The sequence below is a fragment of the Mauremys mutica genome, chromosome 5 (genome assembly GCF_020497125.1).
Source record: "Mauremys mutica isolate MM-2020 ecotype Southern chromosome 5, ASM2049712v1, whole genome shotgun sequence".
NCBI classification, from domain to species: domain Eukaryota; kingdom Metazoa; phylum Chordata; order Testudines; family Geoemydidae; genus Mauremys; species Mauremys mutica.
The window spans coordinates 142,475,203-142,500,915 of NC_059076.1; the positions used below are offsets into that span (position 1 = coordinate 142,475,203).

General features: G+C 48.3%; 1 protein-coding gene across 1 annotated transcript in view; it reads left to right on the forward strand.

The window, feature by feature from the left end:
* The window catches only part of LOC123371819 (sialoadhesin-like), a 55,908-nt gene that overhangs the window by 28,455 nt on the left and 1,740 nt on the right, over nt 1-25,713 (forward strand). The window contains exons 8-20 of the mRNA XM_045019677.1: nt 4,016-4,270; nt 5,468-5,770; nt 7,549-7,803; nt 9,215-9,514; nt 10,841-11,101; nt 13,376-13,678; nt 14,650-14,904; nt 17,356-17,661; nt 18,122-18,373; nt 20,205-20,513; nt 21,951-22,205; nt 23,095-23,397; nt 24,839-24,938. Coding sequence (XP_044875612.1) covers nt 4,016-4,270; nt 5,468-5,770; nt 7,549-7,803; nt 9,215-9,514; nt 10,841-11,101; nt 13,376-13,678; nt 14,650-14,904; nt 17,356-17,661; nt 18,122-18,373; nt 20,205-20,513; nt 21,951-22,205; nt 23,095-23,397; nt 24,839-24,938 — 3,457 coding nt within the window. The remainder of the gene's footprint in view (nt 1-4,015; nt 4,271-5,467; nt 5,771-7,548; nt 7,804-9,214; nt 9,515-10,840; nt 11,102-13,375; nt 13,679-14,649; nt 14,905-17,355; nt 17,662-18,121; nt 18,374-20,204; nt 20,514-21,950; nt 22,206-23,094; nt 23,398-24,838; nt 24,939-25,713) is intronic.

Consider the following 25,713-nt stretch of genomic DNA (forward strand, 5'->3'; position numbering starts at 1 on the left):
TGCAGAGATAAAATTTCTCGATACTTTAAACGACTGCTTCATGGAGCAGCTGGTACGGGAACCCACAAGGGGAGAGGCGACTCTAGATTTAATCCTGAGTGGAGCGCAGGAGCTGGTCCAAGAGGTAACTGTAGCAGGACCGCTTGGAAATAGTGACCATAATACAATAGCATTCAACATCCCTGTGGTGGGAAGAACATCTCAACTGCCCAACACTGTGGCCTTTAATTTCAAAAGGGGGAACTATACAAAAATGAGAGGGTTAGTTAGACAAAAGTTAAAAGGTACAGTGACTAAAGTGAAATCCCTGCAAGTTGCATGGGCCCTTTTTAAAGACACCATAATAGAGGCCCAACTTCAATGTATACCCCAAATTAAGAAAAACAGTAAAAGAACTAAAAAAGAGCCACCATGGCTTAACAACCATGTAAAAGAAGCAGTGAGAGATAAAAATACTTCCTTTAAAAAGTGGAAGTCAAATCCTAGTGAGGCAAATAGAAAGGAGCACAAACGCTGCCAACTTAAGTGCAAGAGTGTAATAAGAAAAGCCAAAGAGGAGTTTGAAGAACGGCTAGCCAAAAACTCCAAAGGTAATAACAAAATGTTTTTTAAGTACATCAGAAGCAGGAAACCTGCTAAACAACCAGTGGGGCCCCTTGACGATCAAAATTCAAAAGGAGCGCTTAAAGATGATAAAGTCATTGCGGAAAAACTAAATGGATTCTTTGCTTCAGTCTTCACGGCTGAGGATGTTAGGGAGATTCCCAAACCTGAGCTGGCTTTTGTAGGTGACAAATCTGAGGAACTGTCACAGATTGAAGTGTCACTAGAGGAGGTTTTGGAATTAATTGATAAACTCAACATTAACAAGTCACCGGGACCAGATGGCATTCACCCAAGAGTTCTGAAAGAACTCAAATGTGAAGTTGCTGAACTATTAACTAAGGTTTGTAACCTGTCCTTTAAATCGGCTTCGGTACCCAGTGACTGGAAGTTAGCTAATGTAACGCCAATATTTAAAAAGGGCTCTAGGGGTGATCCCGGCAATTACAGACCGGTAAGTCTAACGTCGGTACCGGGCAAATTAGTTGAAACAATAGTAAAGAATAAAATTGTCAGACACATAGAAAAACATAAACTCTTGAGCGATAGTCAACATGGTTTCTGTAAAGGGAAATCGTGTCTTACTAATCTATTAGAGTTCTTTGAAGGGGTCAACAAACATGTGGACAAGGGGGATCCGGTGGACATAGTGTACTTAGATTTCCAGAAAGCCTTTGACAAGGTCCCTCACCAAAGGCTCTTACGTAAATTAAGCTGTCATGGGATAAAAGGAAAGGTCCTTTCATGGATTGAGAACTGGTTAAAGGACAGGGAACAAAGGGTAGGAATTAATGGTAAATTCTCAGAATGGAGAGGGGTAACTAGTGGTGTTCCCCAAGGGTCAGTCCTAGGACCAATCCTATTCAATTTATTCATAAATGATCTGGAGAAAGGGGTAAACAGTGAGGTGGCAAAGTTTGCAGATGATACTAAACTGCTCAAGATAGTTAAGACAAAAGCAGATTGTGAAGAACTTCAAAAAGATCTCACAAAACTAAGTGATTGGGCAACAAAATGGCAAATGAAATTTAATGTGGATAAATGTAAAGTAATGCACATTGGAAAAAATAACCCCAACTATACATACAACATGATGGGGGCTAATTTAGCTACAACGAGTCAGGAAAAAGATCTTGGAGTTATAGTGGATAGTTCTCTGAAGATGTCCACACAGTGTGCAGAGGCGGTCAAAAAAGCAAACAGGATGTTAGGAATCATTAAAAAGGGGATAGAAAATAAGACTGAGAATATATTATTGCCCTTATATAAATCCATGGTACGCCCACATCTCGAATACTGTGTACAGATGTGGTCTCCTCACCTCAAAAAAGATATTCTAGCACTAGAAAAGGTTCAGAAAAGAGCAACTAAAATGATTAGGGGTTTAGAGAGGGTCCCATATGAGGAAAGATTAAAGAGGCTAGGACTCTTCAGTTTGGAAAAGAGAAGAATAAGGGGGGACATGATAGAGGTATATAAAATCATGAGTGATGTTGAGAAAGTGGATAAGGAAAAGTTATTTACTTATTCCCATAATACAAGAACTAGGGGTCACCAAATGAAATTAATAGGCAGCAGGTTTAAAACAAATAAAAGGAAGTTCTTCTTCACGCAGCGCACAGTCAACTTGTGGAACTCCTTACCTGAGGAGGTTGTGAAGGCTAGGACTATAACAATGTTTAAAAGGGGACTGGATAAATTCATGGTGGCTAAGTCCATAAATGGCTATTAGCCAGGCTGGGTAAGGAATGGTGTCCCTAGCCTCTGTTCGGCAGAGGATGGAGATGAATGGCAGGAGAGAGATCACTTGATCATTGCCTGTTAGGTTCACTCCCTCAGGGGCACCTGGCATTGGCCACTGTCGGTAGACAGATACTGGGCTAGATGGACCTCTGGTCTGACCCGGTACGGCCTTTCTTATGTTATGTTCTTATGTTATATTAAGTTTCTGCCTGAAAAATTCCATTGAAAATGACATTTTCCCACAACAAACAACAAAAACAAAAAAATCCTTTTTGACAAATCCCATTTTTGCAGTGGGAAAATGTTTTGGTTATTTTTTTTTTGACCAGCTGTAACTATAGACAGCTCAGGGTCTGCTGATTTCAGCTCACTTTTCTCCCCTCTTCTGGATTGTGCCTTGAAGAAGCTACAGCTGATTAGTAATGCAGATGCTCGGAATGAAGAGAGCGTGTTGTTCCGGTGCTGCAGTTCTGTGAAGTTTCATATAGGCCTGGCGTATCTTTACGAGGACTCTTTGTTTTTAAGCTCTCTCTGGAAGGAAATTGTTTCTTTGATTGGAGAAGCCAGGAGCCTCTCTAATAGAGCTAATCAGAAAATGTTTTTCAGGTTTTTTTTTTCCTTTTTGGAAATTTTGAGTTTTCACCAACATTTTTAGACTTCTTAGCAAAATATTGAAAATCCCAAATTTGTGACAGAAAAATTTCAACTGGAAACCAAAAATATTTCAATTTGGAAATGCAGTGATGGTACTTCATGGGAATTGTAGTTTAGGGTCCTCATATTCCCTTTCTCCTCTATAGTCCCGAATCCCAGGCCAAACCACAATTCCCATGATGCACCATGGCTTCCTTCTTGTTAAGCCAACACAGGTGCATCAAGGGACTCCCTGGTGTAGTGCATCATGGCAAATGTAGTTTGACTAGTCAGCCCATAGAGAAGAGTGCAGGCGGTATGCACCTGAACTACAACTCCCATGAAGCACTGCAGCAGCAGTGATTCCCAAACTGCAGTGTTTCAGCTTTGAGCCAAAAGCCAAAAACTTTTCTGGTTTTGGGTGTTTGGGTTTTGTGACAAAAAGTCATTTTTTCCACACAGAAACCAGAATTCTTTTGTGGAATATTTTGTTTTGCCAAAAAAAAGCAATTTTTCTGCTGAAAAACAGTTTCAACAGGATTTTTTTCAACCCCCCTTCCTCCTTTGGGCCAGCTATCCCAATGTGGTAGGAGAGGCTGAAAGCCATCCTGCCAGTCTTATAAATGGCCTGCATTCCTCCTCTCCCGCCCTCCCCCAAACCGGACACAGTAAAAAAGAACAGCAAACAATAAAGAACCTCAACCTATCCCCTTTCCCAAGCCCATAATACTGCGGTATAGGCAAACCCAAACAAGAGCAGGGCGCTGACTCTCCACGCAGCAGCTGGACTAGAGGCTTGATTTCATGTCCCTGGCTTCATTACATCTCGCCGTACATCACGGGACTCACACAGCCCTTAGCACCAAAGCATATATTTGGCTTGGCAACATGGGCCAGTGTCCAGCGGGGACTACGGAGGCTGCTCAGGCTCACACAGCTCATGTGAGGCCCAGAGGGCAAACCTTGGGTCACTGCCCTACCATGACAAAGATTTCACTCCCCTGCTTCACTGTGTTTCCTTCCCTCCCTCGTTCAGTGGCGAGAGTGTTGATCAGTCCCTCCCCGGAGGTGCGCGAAGGAGATGCAGTCACCCTGACGTGCGTCGCCACCCGAAGCGCAGAGGAAGGGACCAGCTATACCTGGTATAAGAACGCCAGGTGGCTGAAGGAGAGCTCCGAGAACACCCTGGTCCTCCCAGCTGCGAGCAGCAGGGACGCCGGCGCTTTCCAGTGTAAGGCCCAGAATAAGAGAGGCAGCAGCACCTCTCCGGCTGTCACCCTGCGGGTGCTGTGTAAGTATGACCTCCCTTCCACAGGTCCCGGGATAAGGCACAAGGGGGAATTCTTTGTGATTAGGGAACTGGCTAATCCTTAGATCAGCTGGGGGACATCTTGGGGAGGCCACAATTCACATACTAATGGCCAAGTTCTGCCCTCAGCTGCCCCATCGTGAAACTAAAGTGATCCCTGAATCAATGAAGTGACTCCAGATTTACACCAGAGTGACTCCAGATTTACACAAGCCGGTCTGAGAGCAGAATCTGGCCCTGAGAGCCTTTATTAAAGTAAGATGCAAGTCAGTTAATCGGATCAATCTGGCAATACCGTCCTGGTCCTGCAGCTGATGCGACGTAGCTAGCCTCCAGGACCCAGCAACTTTCTAGCTGAGTTCACAATCCAGATTCCACAGCAGGGTGCTAAACTGGTGTGGTGCTGGTGGAGTTATCATCTTGCAGGTGAGATGTAGAGTAGAACTAGTATCCTGACCATTCATGGTCAGGAAAAACAGGCCCAGGCTGGCATTCTTCATAAGAGTATTAACTCTGGTGCCAGGCCCAAATTCCGCCTGCAGTAACTGCTGTTCGTCCTGCCAGTCACTTCTCCCTGTTTTAGGAGGAAACCGTTGTTTTCGCTTCCTGCCCTTAACATGAGTGTAGAGTTGCTGTGCACTGTAAAACAGCTGCTATGTTCCACCCCAGAGCTGCAGGTGCATTTCAGAGGTGGATGCTGTGCTCCCTACCCATAGCTTGTGTATGAGTCTAAATTTCTGGACTCTATCGGGATCCAAGGCTCCATAAAAATGCAAGATCCTTGGGCCAGCTCCTGAATGGGTGTCAATCAGAGTAGTTCCACTGAAGGAAACAGAGCTCTGCGGATTGACACCAGCTGAGGGTCTGGCCCATTGTTATCATCTAAACTCCCAAAGTTCTGCCCCAGAACATACGGTCCGTCATATCAAAGTGAGGCTGGCGGCTCAGGGACCTTCAGTTGCTCCAGATTCAAATTCTGGCCAGATTCCTGTCTTGTCTTTATTGGCCCAGGCCTGTTTGAGCAAAGAAAGAGACTGAAGCAACAGCCTGGCTGCTGGTGCCATCAGAAGGACGCATTAAAGCGCCGGGGAAGGGGGGGGGGTTGCGAGGGTTTCTCCTAATCTAGTAAACAATCATATGTCAAATAACATATCAGCCAACACCATTTTAACCCTGCAGTCCCACCGAGACGGCCCCAGATGACCTCCCTACTAGAGACGCAGAACGGGCACCTGGGCATCATCCTCTGCACCACCGACAGCGACCCGCAGTCCGAATTAGCCCTGTTCAGAGGAGATGAATTAGTAGCTTCCACCAGTGGCTCCCGCTCGTTGACCGGCCAGAGGCTCAGTGCGACGCCATCGTACAACAGCCTGAAGGTGGAGATCCGCGAGGTGGTGCTGGAGGACGAAGGGACCTACGTGTGCTCGGCTAGGAACGCCTATGGCAATGCAAGTACCTCCATGGTCTTCAGTGCAGAGAGTGAGTCCCCAGCTGGGTTCCTCTTGTCAAAGGGAACTGGCCTTTTCAACCGCGTGTGGTGGGAGAGAGACCCAGGCAGGCAGGGAGGGGGCCAGGCCTCTGTGTTGTCGGTAAGGGATGATTCAAGCTAATCCTTCTGCTGTTATAAAAAACAACCCAGCAATTCCATTGATCGCAATGGGGATTCACTGGAGGGGCGGGTTGCTCCCACCGACTCCTGTCACGGCCCTGGATTGAATCCTTAGCGAAATGGCTGTTGTGAGGGATCAAATAAGTATCATATCGTTTGGTCACCCTGAGCGTCATTCACCACTGGAACAATTTCCCAAACGTTGAGGTGGATTCTCCATCACTGGCAAGTTTTGAATCGAGGTGGGATGTTTGTCTGACAGCTCGGCTCTAGGGATTATTGTGGGGCAGAACTCCGGCCTAGGCTATGCAGGACGTCATCCTAGATCACAGTGGTCCCTTCTGGGCTTGGAATCTATGGGTGATTCACTACTGATCCGACCGTATTAACTCCTGTAGGGGATGCCTCATTGCTTCCTAGGATGGCATCCAAGTTAGTGGGATGGGATCCATAAAGGGAACAAGTTAAAGGGGAGATTCCGCAGTACCCTGTGGAACCACTGAATATTAAATATCATAGATTCATAGAAACCTAGGGCTGGACGAGACCTCATGAGGTCATCTACTCCATCATGAAGGGAGGAAACTGCCTGAAATGTAAGTGTCCAATTTGGGCCTTTTGACAGAGTTTGCTACATAAAACCAAGCTTCTACTGTGCATGGAGACGCAATACTGGATAAATACGACATGTCACAAATGACTTTAGGCCATGCACATTTTGCCAGGCACTGGCCATTTGACAGAACTCGAGGATAGCTGTAGGAAAATGGCTGCCAACTGAGGGCAGCATAATGGCCCATTTGTGACATTTGAAACGATTGATTCATTTGCTGCTAAAAAAAAGACAATTGTGAAATTTGCAAAATGTTTCCAAAGTCCCTCAAAGCCGGCGATACTCCAAGAGGCAATGATTCCCATCTGTGGGCCAGTTTCTGCTCTCAGGACCACCAAGGTAAATCCAGAGTCACTCCACTGAAAGCGATAGAATTATTACGCATTTACACTGGTGTAACTGAGATCAGAATCTGGCTTTGTGTTCAAAATCCCCCTCTCAAAGCATCATACAACTCCGATGTACAAGCTCATCTAATGTGTGCCGCCCCCAAGGTACAGCCCCTCCCCTTCCCCACACACGGAAAACCTCACACGCACCTTCTGCTGTGCATTCTCCAGGACTTTGCCTACTCCAGTTTTAACTGTCCGTTACAGCTACCACCGCTTCTCTTGAGAACCTGTTCCCCAGCCTAATCGAATCACAGAATCTAGTGACGGAAAAGACCCTCTTCTATGCTCCTAGCACCAAGGGGCAGGACTGCTCCCTCCAGAACATTTTCTAGAGCTCTGTCAAGTCTAATTTTAAATGTCCCACGCAATGGGGCTCCAGGCCGTCTCTTGGGGACAGATTGCACTGGCAGGAAATGTAGTCTAGGATACACAGACTAACTCCCCCTTGGGCTAAGCCCATCCCCTTGCTCCTTCATATACCCCCATGGGCTGCCCTTAACAACCACCTGCCCCCTGGGCCCTCCAGCCCTAGCAGGCCGTTATGTCGTGCCCCGTAATGTACCCAAAGAGACGCATCTTTCATTGCTTCGCTCTTCCCCCGTCGCTCAGTCCCTGAATCCTGTTTTCTCTCCTCCCCCCTCAGCGGCGAGGGTCATCGCCACGCCGGCCTCAGAGGTGCAGGAAGGCCAGAGGGTCAACCTGACCTGCCACGTGAGCAGCAACTCATCGGCCGTGACTAACTACAGCTGGTACAGAAATGGCCAGTTGCTGTCCGAGGGCCTGGCCAATTCCCTGGTGTTCCAGCAGGTGGCCAGTGCAGACGCCGGGGTCTATTACTGCAAGGCAACGAATAACGGAAGAAGCAGAAGCTCCGCCTTGGTCTCGCTGAATGTGCTGTGTAAGTTCCAGACACTTTGAATCTTCATGGCAGTGGCAGGTTCCCACAGGAGCACGTACGCATGGGCCCCAGTGGTGCAGTCAGTCCTGTCCCAACCAACACACCTAACTACACTTGCAGGTGCGCGTCACGGGTGTGTACATGTGAGGGTGCATTTGGCTACATGTCGGTGGCTGCACGTGTGTTCATGTGGGTGCGTGTGTTCATGTAGTGTGCACGTGTATGATTGTGTGGGTGTGTGCATGTGTGAGTGTATGTGCACCTGTGTGCATTGTGTGTGTGCATCTGGGCTCTTGCGTACATGCAGGAGCATGTGTGTGCACCAACATGTATGTGCACATGTAACCCAGGCTTACTCAGGCTGATGCTCTGGCCCCAGTAGTGGCCGAATCACATGGAAGCTGAAGACCCTGTTATGCCCCAAACAGGGACCTGTCTCTAAAAGCACGAGCTCCCGCTGCCTGTGCTAAAATACCCAGGGCTGTGAGCTCAAGGCTGGAGCCAGCCCACCGACCTCTATGTGATCCAACCGCTAGAGGGGGACCATGCGCCACCCTGAGTACGAATGGGTGACACGTGCATCTGTTCCGGAGAGAAGCTACCTGTGAAACATTGTGATCAGATGTGACTTATTGAACTCTGGCGACCAGCCTGCATGCAGACCCTGTGCTGTCATCTAACACGACTTTAGGATCCAAACTGCTCGCCTGGCTTTTTAAAATTCCCTGTCGGTTTCTTCAGGTCAGTCTCAAAACCTCAGAAACTCATTCTCCTGCTTCCGGTCATTAGTACCAGCTTCCGCTCTGCCCTCCACTTGGTCACTGCTGATGAGAGACTGCCTCCTCCGCTGCAGATCTGCCAGCTGGAACGGCCAGCAAGAGTAGATTTGGGGCCAGGCTGTATTCTTTTCAAGGGTCACCATAGGAAGCTAAAACCTGAGCAGAACTGACAATAAATAGCCTGTCTGTAATTAACCGGCTAGTGTGGGTGTTGGTGAGACTGTGTGTGTGTGTGTGTTAGAACACACATGAGCATGTGTGTGTATTTTAGCAGGCAAGTGAGCATGTGTGTGTTAGAATGTGTGTGAGTGTGTGTATTTTAGCATGTGATCATGTGCCTTCGTGTGTGAGATTCTCTCTACTCTATGGAGTCAGAGCTTTTCTTCTGTGTGTCATAGCCCCAGTACAGCTCGCAGCTAATGGCGATTCTCTGCTAGCTCAATCAGTCGAGGAGTTTGAGTTCCATCGCTGTGTCCCCTGTAAGGTTTCTAGTGGCTGTGGTATGCCGCAGAGTGATGACGATGGTGAGGCTCTAGGTGGCCATGGGATGGTCCAAGAGGGATAGGAGGGGTCTTTAAACAAGCCTCAAGACATTTATAACTCAAGGACAATCTTTGCTCCCATCTCTTCAGATGCCCCCAGGAATCCCCGAATGACCTCGTTCCTGGAGGCGGAGATGGGCAGACTGGCCATCATCCGGTGTGTGGTGGACAGCAACCCCCCGGCCCAGCTGTCCCTGTATAAAGGAGACAAACTCGTGGCCTCCACCGGCTCCAGGACTGCAGCTGCCCAACGGATCGGCATCACTGCCTCCCCGAACTCCCTCAGGGTGGAGATCCGGGACATCACGCTGGAGGACGAAGGGAACTATCACTTCACCGCTAGCAATGCCTATGGCACATCTTCCGGCCGCCTGTACTTCCGTGTGCAAAGTGAGTATGGAGGAAACGGTTAGCGGGCGTGTGCAGCACTGCCCTCTGCTGGGTGCACGCAGAACTGCTCATCTGTGTGTCCTAGATCCCATGCTGCTAGGGTTTGGTGCTGCTAGGTGATTGGCTACAGGTTTCATATGGTCTGTCTGGAGAAACACCTTCAAATTTGGCTACTTTTCCGAATCTTGGACCAGGTTTCCCAGGCTACAAAACCAGGCTGGAAACGTGGTGAGAATGGAGAGTCCTAGTACGCACCCACCTAGAAATACCACGAGATGGGGGAGGGGTTGGCCCTGGGTCTTCTGTGTGTAGCTAGGAAGGGCAGAGGATATGCAGGGAAATGACCTGTAATGAAGGGGATGAGGAGGAATGTATCTGAGCATCTGAGACCCGTTAAGCAGGGGAGCTGCCCCTAGATGAATAACTCCCGGGAGCATTCGGGTGGGACTTGCCCATCACCCTAGGAGAGGAAGAGCCCTCTCTGCATTCAGGGGTACTTCAATGAGTACTTGGCCTAAGTCCTCTCTGGTGTGTTTATTGGACACCGGAGCCTTCACTTCCTATCCTAACCTGTTATGTAGCATTGCTGCATAAACAGTTGCCATGTTCCACTGCAGAGGCGGCAGCATAGTAATGGTGGGTGATCCTGATTGTAAAGCACCAACAGGAGCATTTGGGGCTCTGCTATTGATGTAGCACCGAGAGGCGTGCACAGTCCCGCCCAGGCAGGCAGGCAAAGATCCCTGCCCCAAGAAGCTTATAAACCACAGACTAGATCTTGATGTCCTTGCTCAGTCCTTCCTCAGGCAAACGGTCATTGACTTTGTAGTGAGTGAGGCTGGAATGCCGCTGCCAAGACCTGAGCCAGCATGAGGAGGGTGGTGAAGTGCACTGGAGTGGTGTAAACTGAGGCAGGTGGGGATTCTTGAAGGAGGAGAGGAAAAGGCCTTGACGGATGGTGATGGAAATTAGGGTTAGGCCAAAATCAGAACCCCAGACCCAAAGCTTGAGTTTCAGGGAAGTTTGGATCTGGATCCAGAGTCTGCAATTCAAGCCTGTGTCTGTAATGAGCCGACACACTGAATGCAACCTCTGTCCCCCTGGATTTTGTGGGAGCTTTAGAACCATTTCCAGATCTGGATTTCCTGTCTTGGATATAAAAGGCTGAATGAGAACTGCCCGAATAGCAGCCCCTGTATTTTGGATTCAAATCCAAACTTGGCATGTCTGGCCCATCTAGGGTGGGGCCAGAGGTAGGATTCAATTTGCTTCTGAGATCCAGGCTGTTGTTATCTCTCTTTGTGGTGGTTTGTCTCCATCCTCTAGCGGCCAGAGTTCTAATTACGCCCTCCACGGACGTGCAGGAAGGGAATGTCGTCTCCCTGACATGTGATGTGACAGGAAATGCTCCAGAGGGCGCCATCTACACCTGGTACAAAAACAGCCACTGGCTTCAAGAGAGCTCAGACAGCTCCCTCGCCTTTCCACACATAACCAGTGGGGATACTGGCTCTTACCACTGCCAAGCTCACAACCCCGAGGGAACCAGCAGCAGCATCTCCCCAGCCGTCAGCTTACACGTCTCTTGTAAGTGACATTGTTTATCCAGGTGGAGGCTGAGCCAGTTCTTATGGAGGTCTGTGGACAGCGTCCCATTGATGTCAGTGGATAGTGGAGCAGACCGTTGCATTGCATCGCTGCTTAACTACGCCCTGGGCTGGGTGCATTGCTTTTCTCCGGAGACCCTGCTGGAGGATGGCTATTCCCGGAGCTGGTTGGAATTTTTCCAAAGGGTGATTTTCCCGGCAGGAAATGCTGATTCACCTAAAGCAAAACGTTTCGCAGAAATGCATCGTCTTTGGTGAAAATTTGTTTTGAAATCAAAAGGTGAAAAGAGCATTTCAATCGGGTCCAATGTTCCATTGCAGCCTTCTCGGACCAGCACGTTTCACTTTTCCGTTTCGACATGACTTTTGGTTTCTGATTTTTTCCCTTTTTATTATAAAATATCACATCAAATGAAAACAAAAAGACAAAATCAGGACGAAAGGTTTCAATGTTGTCAAAACGAAACATTTTGATTGACCTGATATTTTATTTATTTTTTTCTTCAGAATTTTGGCTAGCAGGAAATTACAGAATTCTTTGATTTTGTTCCATTCTGGAACTAAAGACATTTCCAAATCACGAATCTCCCCGTGAACGGAAGATGGCAGTTTCTGCACAGCTCTGCGACTGCCACAGGCCATGGCTGGCTGAGATTCCATGAACCAGGGCCCTGCTCCAGGACAGCCTATCGCTTCTGATGGCTCTAGAGAGAGAGGTTCTGGCACTGATCATGACGAGCCAGAGGCAGGAGCCCATATTGCTTGGTAACATTCACGCTGACCTCAGTAGGAATTTGCCTGAGCAGAGAAGGAACAGGAACCATGGAAGGGGCACAGGTTTCACCCTGCCCCTTGCCAATGTTGTATCAAAGGCTTATTGAGCAGAGCAGGAGACGGTACGGGCCATGCATCCTGGAGAAAGAGTCAGGCCAGGACCCATTTCAGTGGGAGTTAGGCTTTGAAGGTCTGGGCCATAGTTTCTCTGTGCCTTAGTCCCACAACCATAACATGGGGGTCTTACAGACCCCTTGCCTCAGAGGCATGTTGTGAGAATGAATCCACTAACGGCTGTGCAGTGGATAGCACAAGGAAGCAGCTAATGGACATGTCTCCCCGCTGTGCCAGGCCAGCGGTGACCTTTGTAACCAGGCAGCTGGAATCAATTCCAGCCTCTTCCCAGCACCAAACACCAAAATCTCAAAAATTTTCTGCAAACTGAAAAAACAAAAACAAGAAAACCAAACTTCAGGTCCAGATCAATGGAAATATTTTGTTTTGATCATTTCAAAACCATTTTGTTTTGATTTTGAACTTTTCTTTCGTTGTTAACCTTTTTTAAAGGTTTAACTGACTGACTTTTCAAAACAAAGTCATTTTGAACTCGAAAACTGCTGTTTTTTCATTTCAAATCTTTTGCAACTTTTTTTCCCAAACGTTTTTCAAGGCCAGAGATTTGTTGAAACTGACTGTTTCACAAGCAGTTTCATTTTCAATTAATCAAAAAATTGTTGACCCCCAAAAAATTGCATCGAAAATTCTCAACCAGCTCTAGGAACAGAAGCGAACCACAAATATAAATTAAAATGTATTTGCAGTGGACTCTTTAATTTAGATTTTCAAATGGGAATGGGGTGGTCTGATCAGATTCTTCTGGGTGAATCTGCCTTTCCTTCTCCTTCTATTATTTATAGTGTGGTAGTGTCTGCAATGGAGAACTTACAGGGTAAAAGGACTTAAGACAGGGGGTCTCAAACTTCATTACACCGTGACCCCCTGCCGACAACAAAAATTACTACATGACCCCAGGAGGGGGAACAGAAGCCTGAGCCTGCTCGAGCCCCACTACCCTGGGAGGGGGGGCAAAACCTGAGCCCCACTGCTCCAGGCAGGGGGTCCAAAGCGGAAACCCAAGAGCTTCAGCCCCAGGCAGGGGGCTCAGGCTTCAGCTTCGGTCCCGGGGATGGGGCTCGGGCTTTGGCCCTGGGCCCCAGCAAGTCTGAGCCAGCCCTGGTGACCCCATTAAAATGGGGTCCTGACCCCCAGTTTGAGAACTGCTGACTTAAGAGAGGGGAGAAGGGATCCAGCACAGACGTTTCCAGCACCTGACTGTGAATGTTGGGCGGGTGAAATAGGCTGGCAGCCCCAGAAACAAATCTTTGCTGATCGAAGAAGGAATCGTGGCATTAAAGGCTCAGGATGAGGCAGATGAAGAGCATGTTCACTGTGCCTTAATGCGAGTGTCTCACCCCACCAGATCCGCCCCGGGAGCCCCAGCTGACCTCCTTCCTGGAGACACCGGATGGGCAGCTGGGCATTCTCCAGTGCACTGTCGATAGTGACCCACAGTCAGAGGTATCTCTGTTCAGAGGAGGCGAACTTGTGGCTTCCACCATGGGCTCCCACCCTGCAGCAGGACAGCGAGTCAGTGTCTCCTCATCACACAACAGCTTGAAGGTGGAGATCCAGGCTGTGGTAATGGAGGATGAAGGAGAGTATGTGTGTTCTGCTAGTAACGCGTACGGCAACGCCACCACCTCACTGAACTTCACTGCAGAGAGTGAGTGCAACATGGGAATTGGATCCATCTACTGCCATGGGAATTGGATCCATCCATCCATCCATCCATCCCCCTACATACTGCTGTATCCAGCCAGCCAGCCACCTACCTACATACCTCTTATAGCTATAGATCCAGCCATACATACCCCTGTATCCAACCATCCACTTAAATATCCCCTGTATCTACCTATCCATCCATATATCCCCATACATACCCCATATCCATCCATCCACCTAAATACCCCCTGTATCTATCCATCCCCCTATGTACTGCTGTATCCAGCCAGCCAGTCACCTACCTACATACCTCTTATAGCTATAGATCCAGCCATACATACCCCTGTATCCAACCATCCACCTAAATATCCCCTGTATCTATCCATCCATCCATACATCCCCATACATACCCCTATATCCATCCATCCACCTAAATACCCCCTGTATCTATCTATCCATCCATACATCCCCATACATACCCCTATATCCATCCCTCCACCTAAATATCCTCTGTATCTATCTATCTATCCATACATACATCCCCATACATACCCCTATATCCATCCCTCCACCTAAATATCCTCTGTATCTATCTATCTATCCATACATACATCCCCATACATACCCCTATATCCATCCATCCACCTAAATACCCCCTGTATCTATCCATGCATTCCCATACATATCCCTGTATCCATCCATCCATCAATCCCCTTACATACCCCTGTATCTATCTGTCCATCCTTCCCCATACTTATCCCTGTATCTCTCTCTCTCTCTCTCTCTCTAATCCATGCATCCCCATACATATCGCTGTATCCATCCATCCATCCATCCCTCTACATAACCATCATATCCATCTGTCCATCTCCATACATACCCTTCATCTATCCATCTATCCATCCATCCATCCATCCATCCATCCACACCCATAGTATATAAACATTTTCTCACATTAGTCTTTTCTCCCAGCTGCAAGGGTCTGGATCTCTCCTTCGCCGGATGTCCACGAGGGGGATGCTGTTAACCTGACCTGTGCAGTTGACAGTGATGCCCCGGGGATGCCGCACTACACCTGGTATAAGAACAACATATGGTTCAGCGAGGGCCCTGGCAGGTCACTCGTGTTTCCCAAGGTCAACACCGCTGATGCTGCATCCTACCACTGCACGGTGAAGACCCAGGAGAGGGTTAGAAGCTCTTCCCCAGGCACTTTGAACGTCCTCTGTAAGTTCTTTGCACAGTTGAACTGTGCAAGGTTCAGAGAAAAATGCCTCTGTATCCACCAGCGCAGCCCAGAGCCCCCAGCCCACTGGCCTAGACAGGGGGGCTAGATAAGGGACCCCTCCATACATTAGTGGGGAGGGGAGGGCTGCACTGCTGGAGACAAGTCCCCAGAGCTGGTGGACCTATGGTCTGATCTGCAGGGCAAAGCCTATGTCTTTAGAGGAACCCCATTGTAGGAGCATAGTGTGGTCCTCCCCCCGCCCCCTGGTCTTTAGAAAGCAGACAGTGCTCCATGGTTTGTGCCCACTCAAACCACACAGGGGAGAAAAGGCATCCAAACATTAGCAAGAGACGTGTTTGGATTGAGCCTAAAAATATTGAGCCATCCCTTGGGAACTGGGGGTTCGAAGGATCTGGGAATTGTGTCAGGTAACGGGTGGGGCTCAGGGAAGGTTTCCTTGTCCCATCCTGACTCCCTAGAGGGGAAATCCGCCCGTGCTCCTGGGCATGTGCTCCCAGCTGGTTCCCACCCTGGCCATCAGTTTAGGAGTCAGCTGTTAGAGGACATGTCAATGGGTAGCTGTGGAGGGCGTGGGCAGCAGGGGGAAGGGTGGGCGGAGCTCATTGTGGGGAAGTAAGGCGGCTGCAAAGGGTCACGTCTAGGTGTGGAAGTGGGATGGACCGTGGTTCAAACTGAGCTAGTTTCAGCCGGAAACCAGGTAAATTCAGAATTTGCCAAATCTCATCTCAAGCCAGAACCACGGCCCTCCTTGTTACCACCAGCCACAGCCTCCCCTGGAACTAGATGTGGGTAAAAAATACCAAGCATTTTTTGGCAGAAAGTGTTGATATTTTTTCACATTTTTCAAAATTCCCCAAGAAAAATTTACAAAAAAAGGAAACGGAAAAGTGGTCCATTTTCAAAAACTGTTTTTATTAAACATTTTCTGATTTTTGAAAACGAAAAATTGATTTATTTTTATTGGAAACCATTTTTTTTAAACGAAAGCCAAAAAAACATTCTACGGAAACATTTTTGGTTCCCGGTTTTTCTATGTTCATTAAAAAAAGTTTCAATTAAAAATATTTTTCAGAGGTTCGTCGATTCCAAGGCCAGAAGGGACCACTGTGATCATCCAGTCTGCTCTCCTGTATAACACAGCCGGAGACCTGCCCCCCAATAATCCCTAGAGCTGAGCTTTTAGAAAACCAGCCCAACCTAATTTAAAAATTGCTAATGATGGAGAATTCACCATGATCCTTGTTAAGTTGTTCCGAGGGTTAATTACTCTCACTGTTAAAAATGCGTCTCTTATTTCAAGTCTGAATTTGTCTAGCTTCAACTTCCAGCCTTTGGATTGTGTTAGACCTTTGTCTGCTAGATTGAAGAGCCCATTATTAAATATTTGTTCCCTGTGTAGGCACGTATCGACTGTGATCAAATCACTTCCTAAGCTTCTCTTTGTTGAGTAAAACAAATTGATCTCCTTCAGTCCGGTGACCAGCACTACTTAACACCCAACCCTAGGGTTCCCCCAAAACTCAGCCAACAAGTCCAGGGGTCCTCCTCACGCCCCTTATCCTGAGTATCAAGTGCTGAGGCAAGAAAGTGGAGTGAATATTGCTAAATATGGCACATGCCAATGGGTCTGAATTTTGAACTGAGTTCACACTGCCTCCATTCACACTGCCCTGTTTGTGTTTATTTTCCATGAGTATTAGTGTTCCCAGGAAAGAAGTTGCCAAAAGTGGAGAATCTGCAGCTGATTCCAGAGAATACTGATGAAAAGCGAGTTTGCAATTTTTTCCCCCCAGAAACCTGAGTCTTAGAGTCACACTCATCCAATCAGGGAACAGTGACACACCATGTGACACCGTGTTCAATCAACGCAGCTTGAATTTTTGTATTGAATACTCATCACAAACAGCTCATTGTGAACGAGCGACAGGCCAAGAGTCAGTCATAGAAATCCCCTGCCAAGTAATTTTGAATAACGATGGAACTCAAGAAAAAGAGAGGCAAAGTTCACTGAATAAATCATAGAATATCAGGGTTGGAAGGGACCTCAGGAGGTATCTTGTCCAACCCCCTGCTCAAAGCAGGACCAATCCCCAGACAGATTTTTGCTCCAGATCCCTAAATGGCCCCCTCAAGGATTGAACTCACAACCCTGGATTTAGTAGGCCAATGCTCAAACCATTGAGCTATCCCTCCCCTCCATGAGCTGTGACAAATTGCTTGTCCAGCTCTAATAATGGATCCTTCATGAAACCTTCCTGGTTCTAGTTCACAGATTCACACAGTCCCAAGCTAGAAGAAGCCATTCAATTATCCAGTCCAATCACCTGTATAGCACAGGGCAGGGAATTTCATCCAGGTACCCAATAATCTGTGAGTCGCTGATGTCACATTAAAGTTCTGAAGTTAAATTAAATCCTCCTTCCTTGTAGATCCTCCCAGGAATCTCTGGGTGAAGTCCTTCCTGGAGACTCAAGATGGGAAGCTAGCCATCATCATCTGTGCTGTTGATAGTAACCCACAGTCAGAACTGGCCCTGCACAGAGCTGATGAGCTGGTTGCTTCTGGTTCCTCCCGAGGTGACGGGGCATCCAGACAGAGGTTACGCGTCTCATCCTCTCCTAATACCTTGAAACTGGAGATCAGAAGCGTCACCTTGGAGGATGAAGGGACATATGTGTGCTCTGCAAACAATGCGATCGGTGAAGCCAGCACCTCTGTATACTTCACCATCGAGAGTGAGTATGGAGTTTGTCACTCCCATTGCACTCCAGTGTCGCTTAGAAGGGAATTCGGGGCAGATTCTCTCCCCCACTGCCCTCCCGCTGCAGCAGGGAGTGAAATCTTCCTGTCTATTCTGCTGGGGATTCTCCTGGCCAGGAGACTGCTAACTAAGTGGACAAAGAAGCCACAGAGCCATCTGACCCAAGCATAGGGGGTGTGTAGAGACAGGGAAGCGGATATGGCTGAAACATGCTGCGCTCCAGCTATCCCTGGCTGGTGAACGTGGATCATTGCCAGGAGTGTAGGTTAGAGCAGCCCCCATGCTGCTCTAACTTATGCCAGGCCTGGGACAGAACTGGGCAGAGGATCAGAGATCTGTAACACTCTACCAAGCTGACTCCGATTGTTAGTTGTTGGTTTCAAAGGGCTGCTCCAGCTGTATCCATTCCAGCTTTGCTCTGGTTTCTTCCACAGCTGTGAGGGTTGTGATCCAACCGGGTCCCGATGTACGTGAGGGGGACCACATCACACTGACCTGTGAGGATGCCAGTGCCCGGCCGAGCACCATTTACACCTGGTACAAGAACACCAAATGGCTGGCAGAGGGCCCTGGCAGTTCCCTCACGATCCGTGGTGCGGCGGGCACTGATGCTGGCTCGTACTCCTGCACAGCTCACAATGACAGGGGAAGGAGGACATCTCTGCCCACCACCTTGCGCGTGCTCTGTAAGTTGCCTGTGGCTTAGATAATGTTACGTCCTCTCAGATGGAGGCATGCAACCCAATTCCCAGTGCAGGTGACGCCAATCACAAAACCAAGTCTTGTTGGCTGCTTGCCAGGGCTGGCTCCAGGGACAAGAGATCATTGTTTCTCTGGGGAACGGGTGACATTTCCCTGCTGGACACAACCCAAATGGGTCAAATTCTTGAAATGTATTTAGCTTTAAATATCTTAAGTGGAAACATTACCCACACTAGAAAGGGAAGGTCTTTGTCCCCCTCTAGTGACTGCTCCACATCAGAGGTTAATAAGTCTGCCGTTGCTGCCAGCTAATGAATGGGCTTCGTCCTTTCACTCACGCGTTTAGCTCTGTAAACCCTCAGGTCAAATCCTGCTATTGGCTCAGATGGGGTCAGTTATAGAAACATACTGGGCCAGAACCTGCTTTCAGTGGTGGCAGCCTAAATCCAGAGGAACAGAGTTTCTCCAGAGCAAAGCTACCCCACAGTGATTCAGGGACCAATGAGAAGTGCCTCAAAATACCTGAGATAGGAAGAGATTGACTCCAGCAGAGCTACTCTGTGTTTACCCCAGTGTAACGGACATCGGCATGTGGTGCACTGGATCTGCCCTAGCATTCTGTTACCGGTGGGCACAGCCCCACGGGCTTTCCCCGCATTGCTGCCTGCCTGTGCCTCGGCCTGGCCTGGAGACAGAGGAGAAGCCCATTCGCTGTGGCCCATTCCACCTTCGGCCTCTCTGCTGTGACTGCCAACGGGAGGCAGTCGGCGCCAGTTGTGGTGGCCGCTCCCTAACAACTCAGGTCAGGCTCTGGGTCACGTCACACAGATCGGTGGATAGTCATCAAGTGCCGATGACGTCCAGCCACCACTGAGTTGACCAGGGGCCTAGTGTTATAAGCCTCACGCTAGACCCGACTGGGAATTTTGTAACAAAACGTTTTTTCATTGGAAAACACTGATTCCTCAGAGCCTAAACGCTTCATAGGAAAGGGTCAGTTTCAATTAATTTCCCATTTCAAACCGTTCTGGAAAAGAGAGATTCTAAGTCGTCGAAGCATCCCATTTCGACATTTTCTAAATGTATTTTGGTTCAAACCAATTTCCCATTTAGAAATTTAAGTTAACTCAAAAAAGCAGCAGAGTCCTGTGGTACCTTATAGACTAACAGACGTATTGGAGCATAAGCTTTCGTGGGTGAATACCCATTGTGTCTGACGAAGTGGGTATTCACCCACAAAAGCTTGTGCTCCAATAGTAGGGTGACCAGATGTCCCGACTTTATAGGGACAGCCCCGATTTTTGGGTCTTTTTCTTATATAGGCTCCTATTATCCCCCACCCCCTGTCCCAATTTTTCACATTTGCTGTCTGGTCACCCTATCCAATACATCTGTTAGTCTATAAGGTGCCACAGGACTCTGTGTCGCTTTTTACAGATCCAGACTAACACGGCTCCCCCTATGAAAGTTAACTGAAGATACAAAACATGTAAAAAATATGAATCGGTCAACATTGAAACAAAATGTATCCAAAATTATTGAAACAAAATGTTCTGATTGTGATGTTCAAAAACAAATTTCAGATTTTTGGTTTGCGAAAGTTCTTGAGATTTTGATTTGCCATCCTGATTTGGGACAGGGAGAGTTTTTTAAATCTCAAAAATGCTCAAAGAGCAGGAAAACCATTTCCTTTCTAGAGCTACTCCCTACCCCCTGCCCGTCCCCAGAGCCATCTGGCCAAACTGTGCAACCCCCTTCCAGAAGAAAGTCACTGTCTTTGTTTTTTAACTCAAGTACATGTTCTTGTCCCTTCAGACGCCCCAAGGAAGCCCTCACTCAGCTCCTTCCTAGATGCCCAGGATGGGCGCCAGGCCATCATCCAATGCACTGTCGACAGCCACCCACCGTCAGATATAGCCTTGTACAGAGGGGCTGAGCGCACACCCATGGCTTCCACCCAGGGTTCTCAGGGCTCATCCAACCAGCGGCTGAGAGTTCACGTGTCCCACAACTCCCTGAAGGTGGAGATGAAGGATGTCGTGCTAGAGGACGCAGGCCAGTACGTCTGCTCAGCTAACAACACCTACGGCAGTGCCACAGCATCTGTGCGCTTCGGTGTGGAGAGTGAGTGCAGGTGTCTTTTTAACCCTCCCATGCCGTGCTCTCTCCCATGAGCACCCACAGGCTATGAGGGGATTTGGATTCAGATCCCACGAAGTGGGGCCAAAGCAGGATCTGGATCTTGTGCACCTGCAATCTCTGGGGAAACTCAGGTTTAAATCTTGATCTGAGCATCGCAGCAGATTTGGGGGGAATGCTCAGTGCTAGCAGCTGGTGCTAGGCTGACAATGCTCGAGGCTGAGACTGAGATTTGCCAAGTGATCTAGGGCAGTGGTTCTCAACCAGGGGTCCGGGGCCCCTTGGGTTCCGCGAGCAGGTTTCAGGGGGTCCCTCCAAGCATGGCTAGCTGGGACCCAGGGCAGAAAGCCGAAGCCGCAGCGCATGGGGGGGAAGTCCAGGGCCCTGAGCCCCACCACCCAGGGCTGAAGCCGAAGCCTGAGCAATGGAGCTTCGTGGGGACCCCTGTGGTGTGGGACCCCAGGCAATTGCCCTGCACTAACGCCAGGTGGGCAGTGGAGTTTTTATAGCATGCTGGGGGTGGTTTTGGAAAGAAAAAAGGTTGAGAACCCCGGTCTAGGGGATTTAGACACATAGCTGCCAATAATGTCACTGAGACAAGGTGAGTGAGGTAATATCTTTACAGAAGTTGGTTCAATAGAACATATTACATCACCCCCCTTGTCTCTCTAATATCCCGGGACTGACGTAGCTACAACACTGCATACAATAATGTCACTGGGAGATATGTGTCAAAATCCCCTAGACTGCTTTGAAAATCACGTTCCCCCAATGCTATCTTTATCTGCACAAGCAATGGTGGTGTAATATGTCCAACACGTGCTTCTCCATGCCCCAACTCTGGCCTGGAGGGACCACCTCTAGCAATGAGTAGATAGTTCGTTTCTTTGGTCCATTCAAAGGGAGCCAACAAGGGGTCCGATCAGTGCCAATTATGGTGGTGGGTTTTGTGGAGGAGGCATCTGGACTAAGACACACCAAACAGCCATCAGAAGGGTCTAACCTTGGGCTAGATTGGAACTGGAATCCGAGATGACTAGCACTGGTTGGAAAATGGATATTATTTTCTGTCGAAAATGTTAACAAAAAGTAACATTTTTTGTTTTTGTGGACATTTTTTGCAGAATTTTTCCAGTTTTCGTTGAAAAACCCAAAACCTCAAAAGTTGTTGAAAACTTAAAAAAAAGTCATTATTTTTAAACACACATACACGCACACACATATCCCTCCAAAATCAGCAAAAATGGAAATTTTCTTGCAAAAATTTCCGTTCTGTCAAAAAAAAAATCTGAAAAAAAGAGTTCGGATGAAAATTTTTTAAGCAGCTCTGCTGATGAGTAGCTAATCTCATGAAACATAGAGCTCTGCCGGTTCCCACTAAAATACATTTGGCTGATTCTCCTGATCTCTTCTCCCCATCAGCTGTCAGAATCATGATTGAACCATCTCAGGAAATACACGAAGGAGTCACAGTCAACGTGACCTGCCTGGTTGCTGATTGGCTCGGGGGCGAGACCAACTACACCTGGTATAAGAACAGCAAGTGGCTGCAGGATGGTCCTGTTAGGTCGCTCCACCTCGATAGGGTCTCCAGCACCGACACGGGGTCATACCACTGTCGGGCAGAGGGGAGGAGAGGAAGTGCCACCTCTGCCCTGGTCAGCTTGGATGTGCTCTGTGAGTGTCAAGGGGATTTGGGGGTTGATTTGTTCACACTAAATAAAGGCAACTTGGGATCTCATTGTTGTTATTATCTGTTATTTCCATAGAGCCATAGATGTGCCTTGCGCTCTATGAGAGTAAAATTAAGACACAGGCCCAAGGCAGAGCCCCAGACCCAACCCGCTCTGAACTAGGCGAGCATCTAGAATCCAAAATCAAGACGCAAACGTCCCCTCCCTTTAAATGAACCAAACCAAACAATGATTGAAACAACCTCTTCCTTCTCCTGCAGTCTCCCCTCCTCCTCTCTCCCCTGTCCTTTCACCTCTCACCCTTTGGATACTAAAAGCCTGGCTAACGTGATTTCTTGGCGCTTGTGTAGCACTGTTTTCAGATATACTTTGAAGGTCAATAATAGAGTGAGTCGAACAATTTACAAGGGGACAGTTTTCCTTTGGAAAATGCTGATTTGACAACACTGAAACATTTCCCTGGAATGTATCCATTTCATTGAATTTTTCAAGGGGGAAATCAGTAAAACGTTTTGTTGTGAAAAGATCCAAATGTTTTGTTCCAGTAAGGCTGAAATGCTTCATTTCCTTAATATAACAGAAGAGTGAACACTACACAGTCGAAATGAAACATTCTGATGGTATCCAAAAGAAATTTTTGGATAAGGTTGAGAAGAAATATTCCATTATGCAAAAAATTACGAGATTTCAAAGCAGGACAAATGAAATTTTGAAATCTTGGAATTTCTCATGGGATGGAAAGTCTGTTTTGTGATCTGTTCTAGTAAATAACTGTAGACCACCACTGGCTACTCTTAACCAATCACCTCCTCTTTGTCAGTTGAAGAAGTCCAGCCACCTGATTTAACAGTAATATTGTCTCCTCCATGCAGATGCTCCAAGGAACCCATCGATGAACGCCTTCCTGGAGAACCGCAATGCAAGGGTGGGCCTCATCCGATGCACAGCTGATAGCAACCCACGGGCTGAATTAGCCCTGTACAGAGAGGATCAACTAGTGGCTTCCAGCCAAGGCCCACGCTCAGCAGCCAGCCAGAGGGTCAGTGTGTTTCCATCCTACAACACCTTGAGAGTGGAGATCTGGGATGTCACATCAGCGGATTCAGCAGAATACACGTGCGTGGCCAGCAATGCCCTGGGAAACGTGACAGCCACCTCCTACTTCAGTGCGCAAAGTGAGTCAGACTGCGAGGGGGCTGTGAGACAGAGGCAGAGCTATCAGCCTCTGCCACGTCCCATCTAATCCATCCCCACAGACAATGTAGGATTGTTCCCTACAGCGTGTCCTCCATCCAGTACTGTTGTACCCAGCAGGGGGCACAGACCCTCCGAGGAGCAGATGTGAATCCATCCAGTAGGGGGCAGTGAGGCACATGTGCAAACACACACACACACACACGAACGGCCACACTGGGTCTGACCAATGGTCCATCCAGCCCAGTGTCCTGTCTCCTGACAGTGGCCAATGCCAGGTGCCCCAGAGGGAGTGAACAGAACAGGGTGATTATCAAGTGATCCATCCCCTGTTGTCCAGTCCCAGCATCTGGCAGTCAGAGGCTGAGGGGAGGCCTGAGCATGGGGTTTGCATCTCTGACCATCTTGGTGAATAGCCATCGATGGACCTGTCCTCCATGAATGTATCTGATTTTTTTTTGAACCCAGTTATAGTTTTGGCCTTCACAACATCCCTTGGCAACGACTTCCACAGGGTGACTGTGCGTTGTGTGAAGAAACACTTCCTTTGGTTTGTTTTAAACCTGCTGCCTATCAGCAGGTGACCCCTGGTTCTTGTGTTATGAGAAGGAGTAAATAACACCTCCTTATTTACTTTCTCCAAACCAGTCATGATTTTATAGACCTCAGTCATATTCCCCCTTAGTCGTCTCTTTCCCATTCTGAACAGTCCCAGCCTTTTGAATCTCTCCTCATACGGAAGCTGTTCCATCCCCCTAATCATTTTTGTTGCCCTTCTCTGTATCTTTTCCAATTCTAATGTAGCTTTTTTGAGATGGGGCGACCAGAACTGCGTATAGAACTGGATTTATATAGAGGCAATATGATTTTTACTGTCTTAGTATCTCTCCCTTTCCTAATGGTTCCCAACATTCTGTTCGCATGTTTGACAGCCGCTGCACAGTGAGCGGATGTTTTCAGAGAACCATCCACAATAACGCCGAGATCTCTTGGAGATCTGATCCTACCCAGCAGGGGGCAGTGGGACACACACGCAGGTCGGACCCTGTCCGTCGGGAGGTGAAGGAGCACAGACAATAGCCACAATGCGATGACTGAAACAACATATTGATGACATGAAGACTCTGACGTTGCGGTAGAAGAACACAGCCTCCTGGCTTTGAGCGCTGGGTGTATTGTCAGACCGGACAAACACACGTCACTGCCCCTCCAGGAAGGGGGCTGGCAAGGGAGAGTTTAAATCCAATACATCAGGGAGCCAACTTCACCTTTCCAAAACTCACCGCCTCCTGCCCCGTACCCATGGTTTGCCCCTGTTGGAGTGACTTGAGTCACAGCAGTGTCTGGAAAATGACTGGGCGGGCAGCTGTTTGTGGTTTTTACACTGGCCGGAATAACCCTCCGCTCCTCTCCCCTCCTCAGCTCTCGCTGACCTGCGCTTGTACAAGATCCTGGCCGGGATGTTCATCGCCGCGCTGGGGGCTATTGTTCTGGCCGTTGCAGTGGTTCTGTTGTGGCCCAGGTAACTTGGCTCTTGCTGCTTTAGTTCGTAGAAGCAGCTTAGGGGTGTCCAATCGGGCTGGCTCACAGGGGCTGGGAAGAGATGGCTTGTTTTGGGGTGGGTGATTTTTATTGATTGTTTATTTGATATTACTAAAGCCAGCCCACAAGGAGGGGTAAGTTTTGACCAGGGAAAAGCCTGAAGCGACGTTTATTTGAACAGCATAAGAGGGAAATCGAGGCAAGCTGCCTATAGGCCATTGAGGCTGCTGGCCTGGTTACAGACTGTGAATCCTTTTGCTGCGGGGTCGCTGGCCAAGCCAGTGGGGAACATGAGTTGTATGACCCACTGCTCAGTGTGTTGTGTCCCGCACTCTGCGTGATCCACAGAGGGTGTCAGGCTATTACAGTTCAACCTGAAGAGCTGGTTTCTATAGCAGATGCTGTAGCGACTGCCACGGTTAGCTCTGGAAGTCCCTGGTTTGGGCCCTGATGGTGCCGTTTGAGAGTTTTTGAGCACTTTGTGCACAATGCCTCGCCAGGTCTCAGGCCAGTTCCAGGTGTTGGCATCACAACTGGCCCCCTCCCTGGCAGTCTAAGTGGAGAGGCCAATGACTGAATGGCCCTAGAGAATGGCAGCCCCTCTTGTATTGAGCATGTGCATTCAGGAGTCGTAGTTGATGGAGTGGGGCATTGGTGATCAGACACCACAATGATGGGCACATGAGAATAACACACTGGCAAACTGTGTGTCAGACCCCTCACTAGTGGTGGGTCCACCACAGGAAAACAGCCTA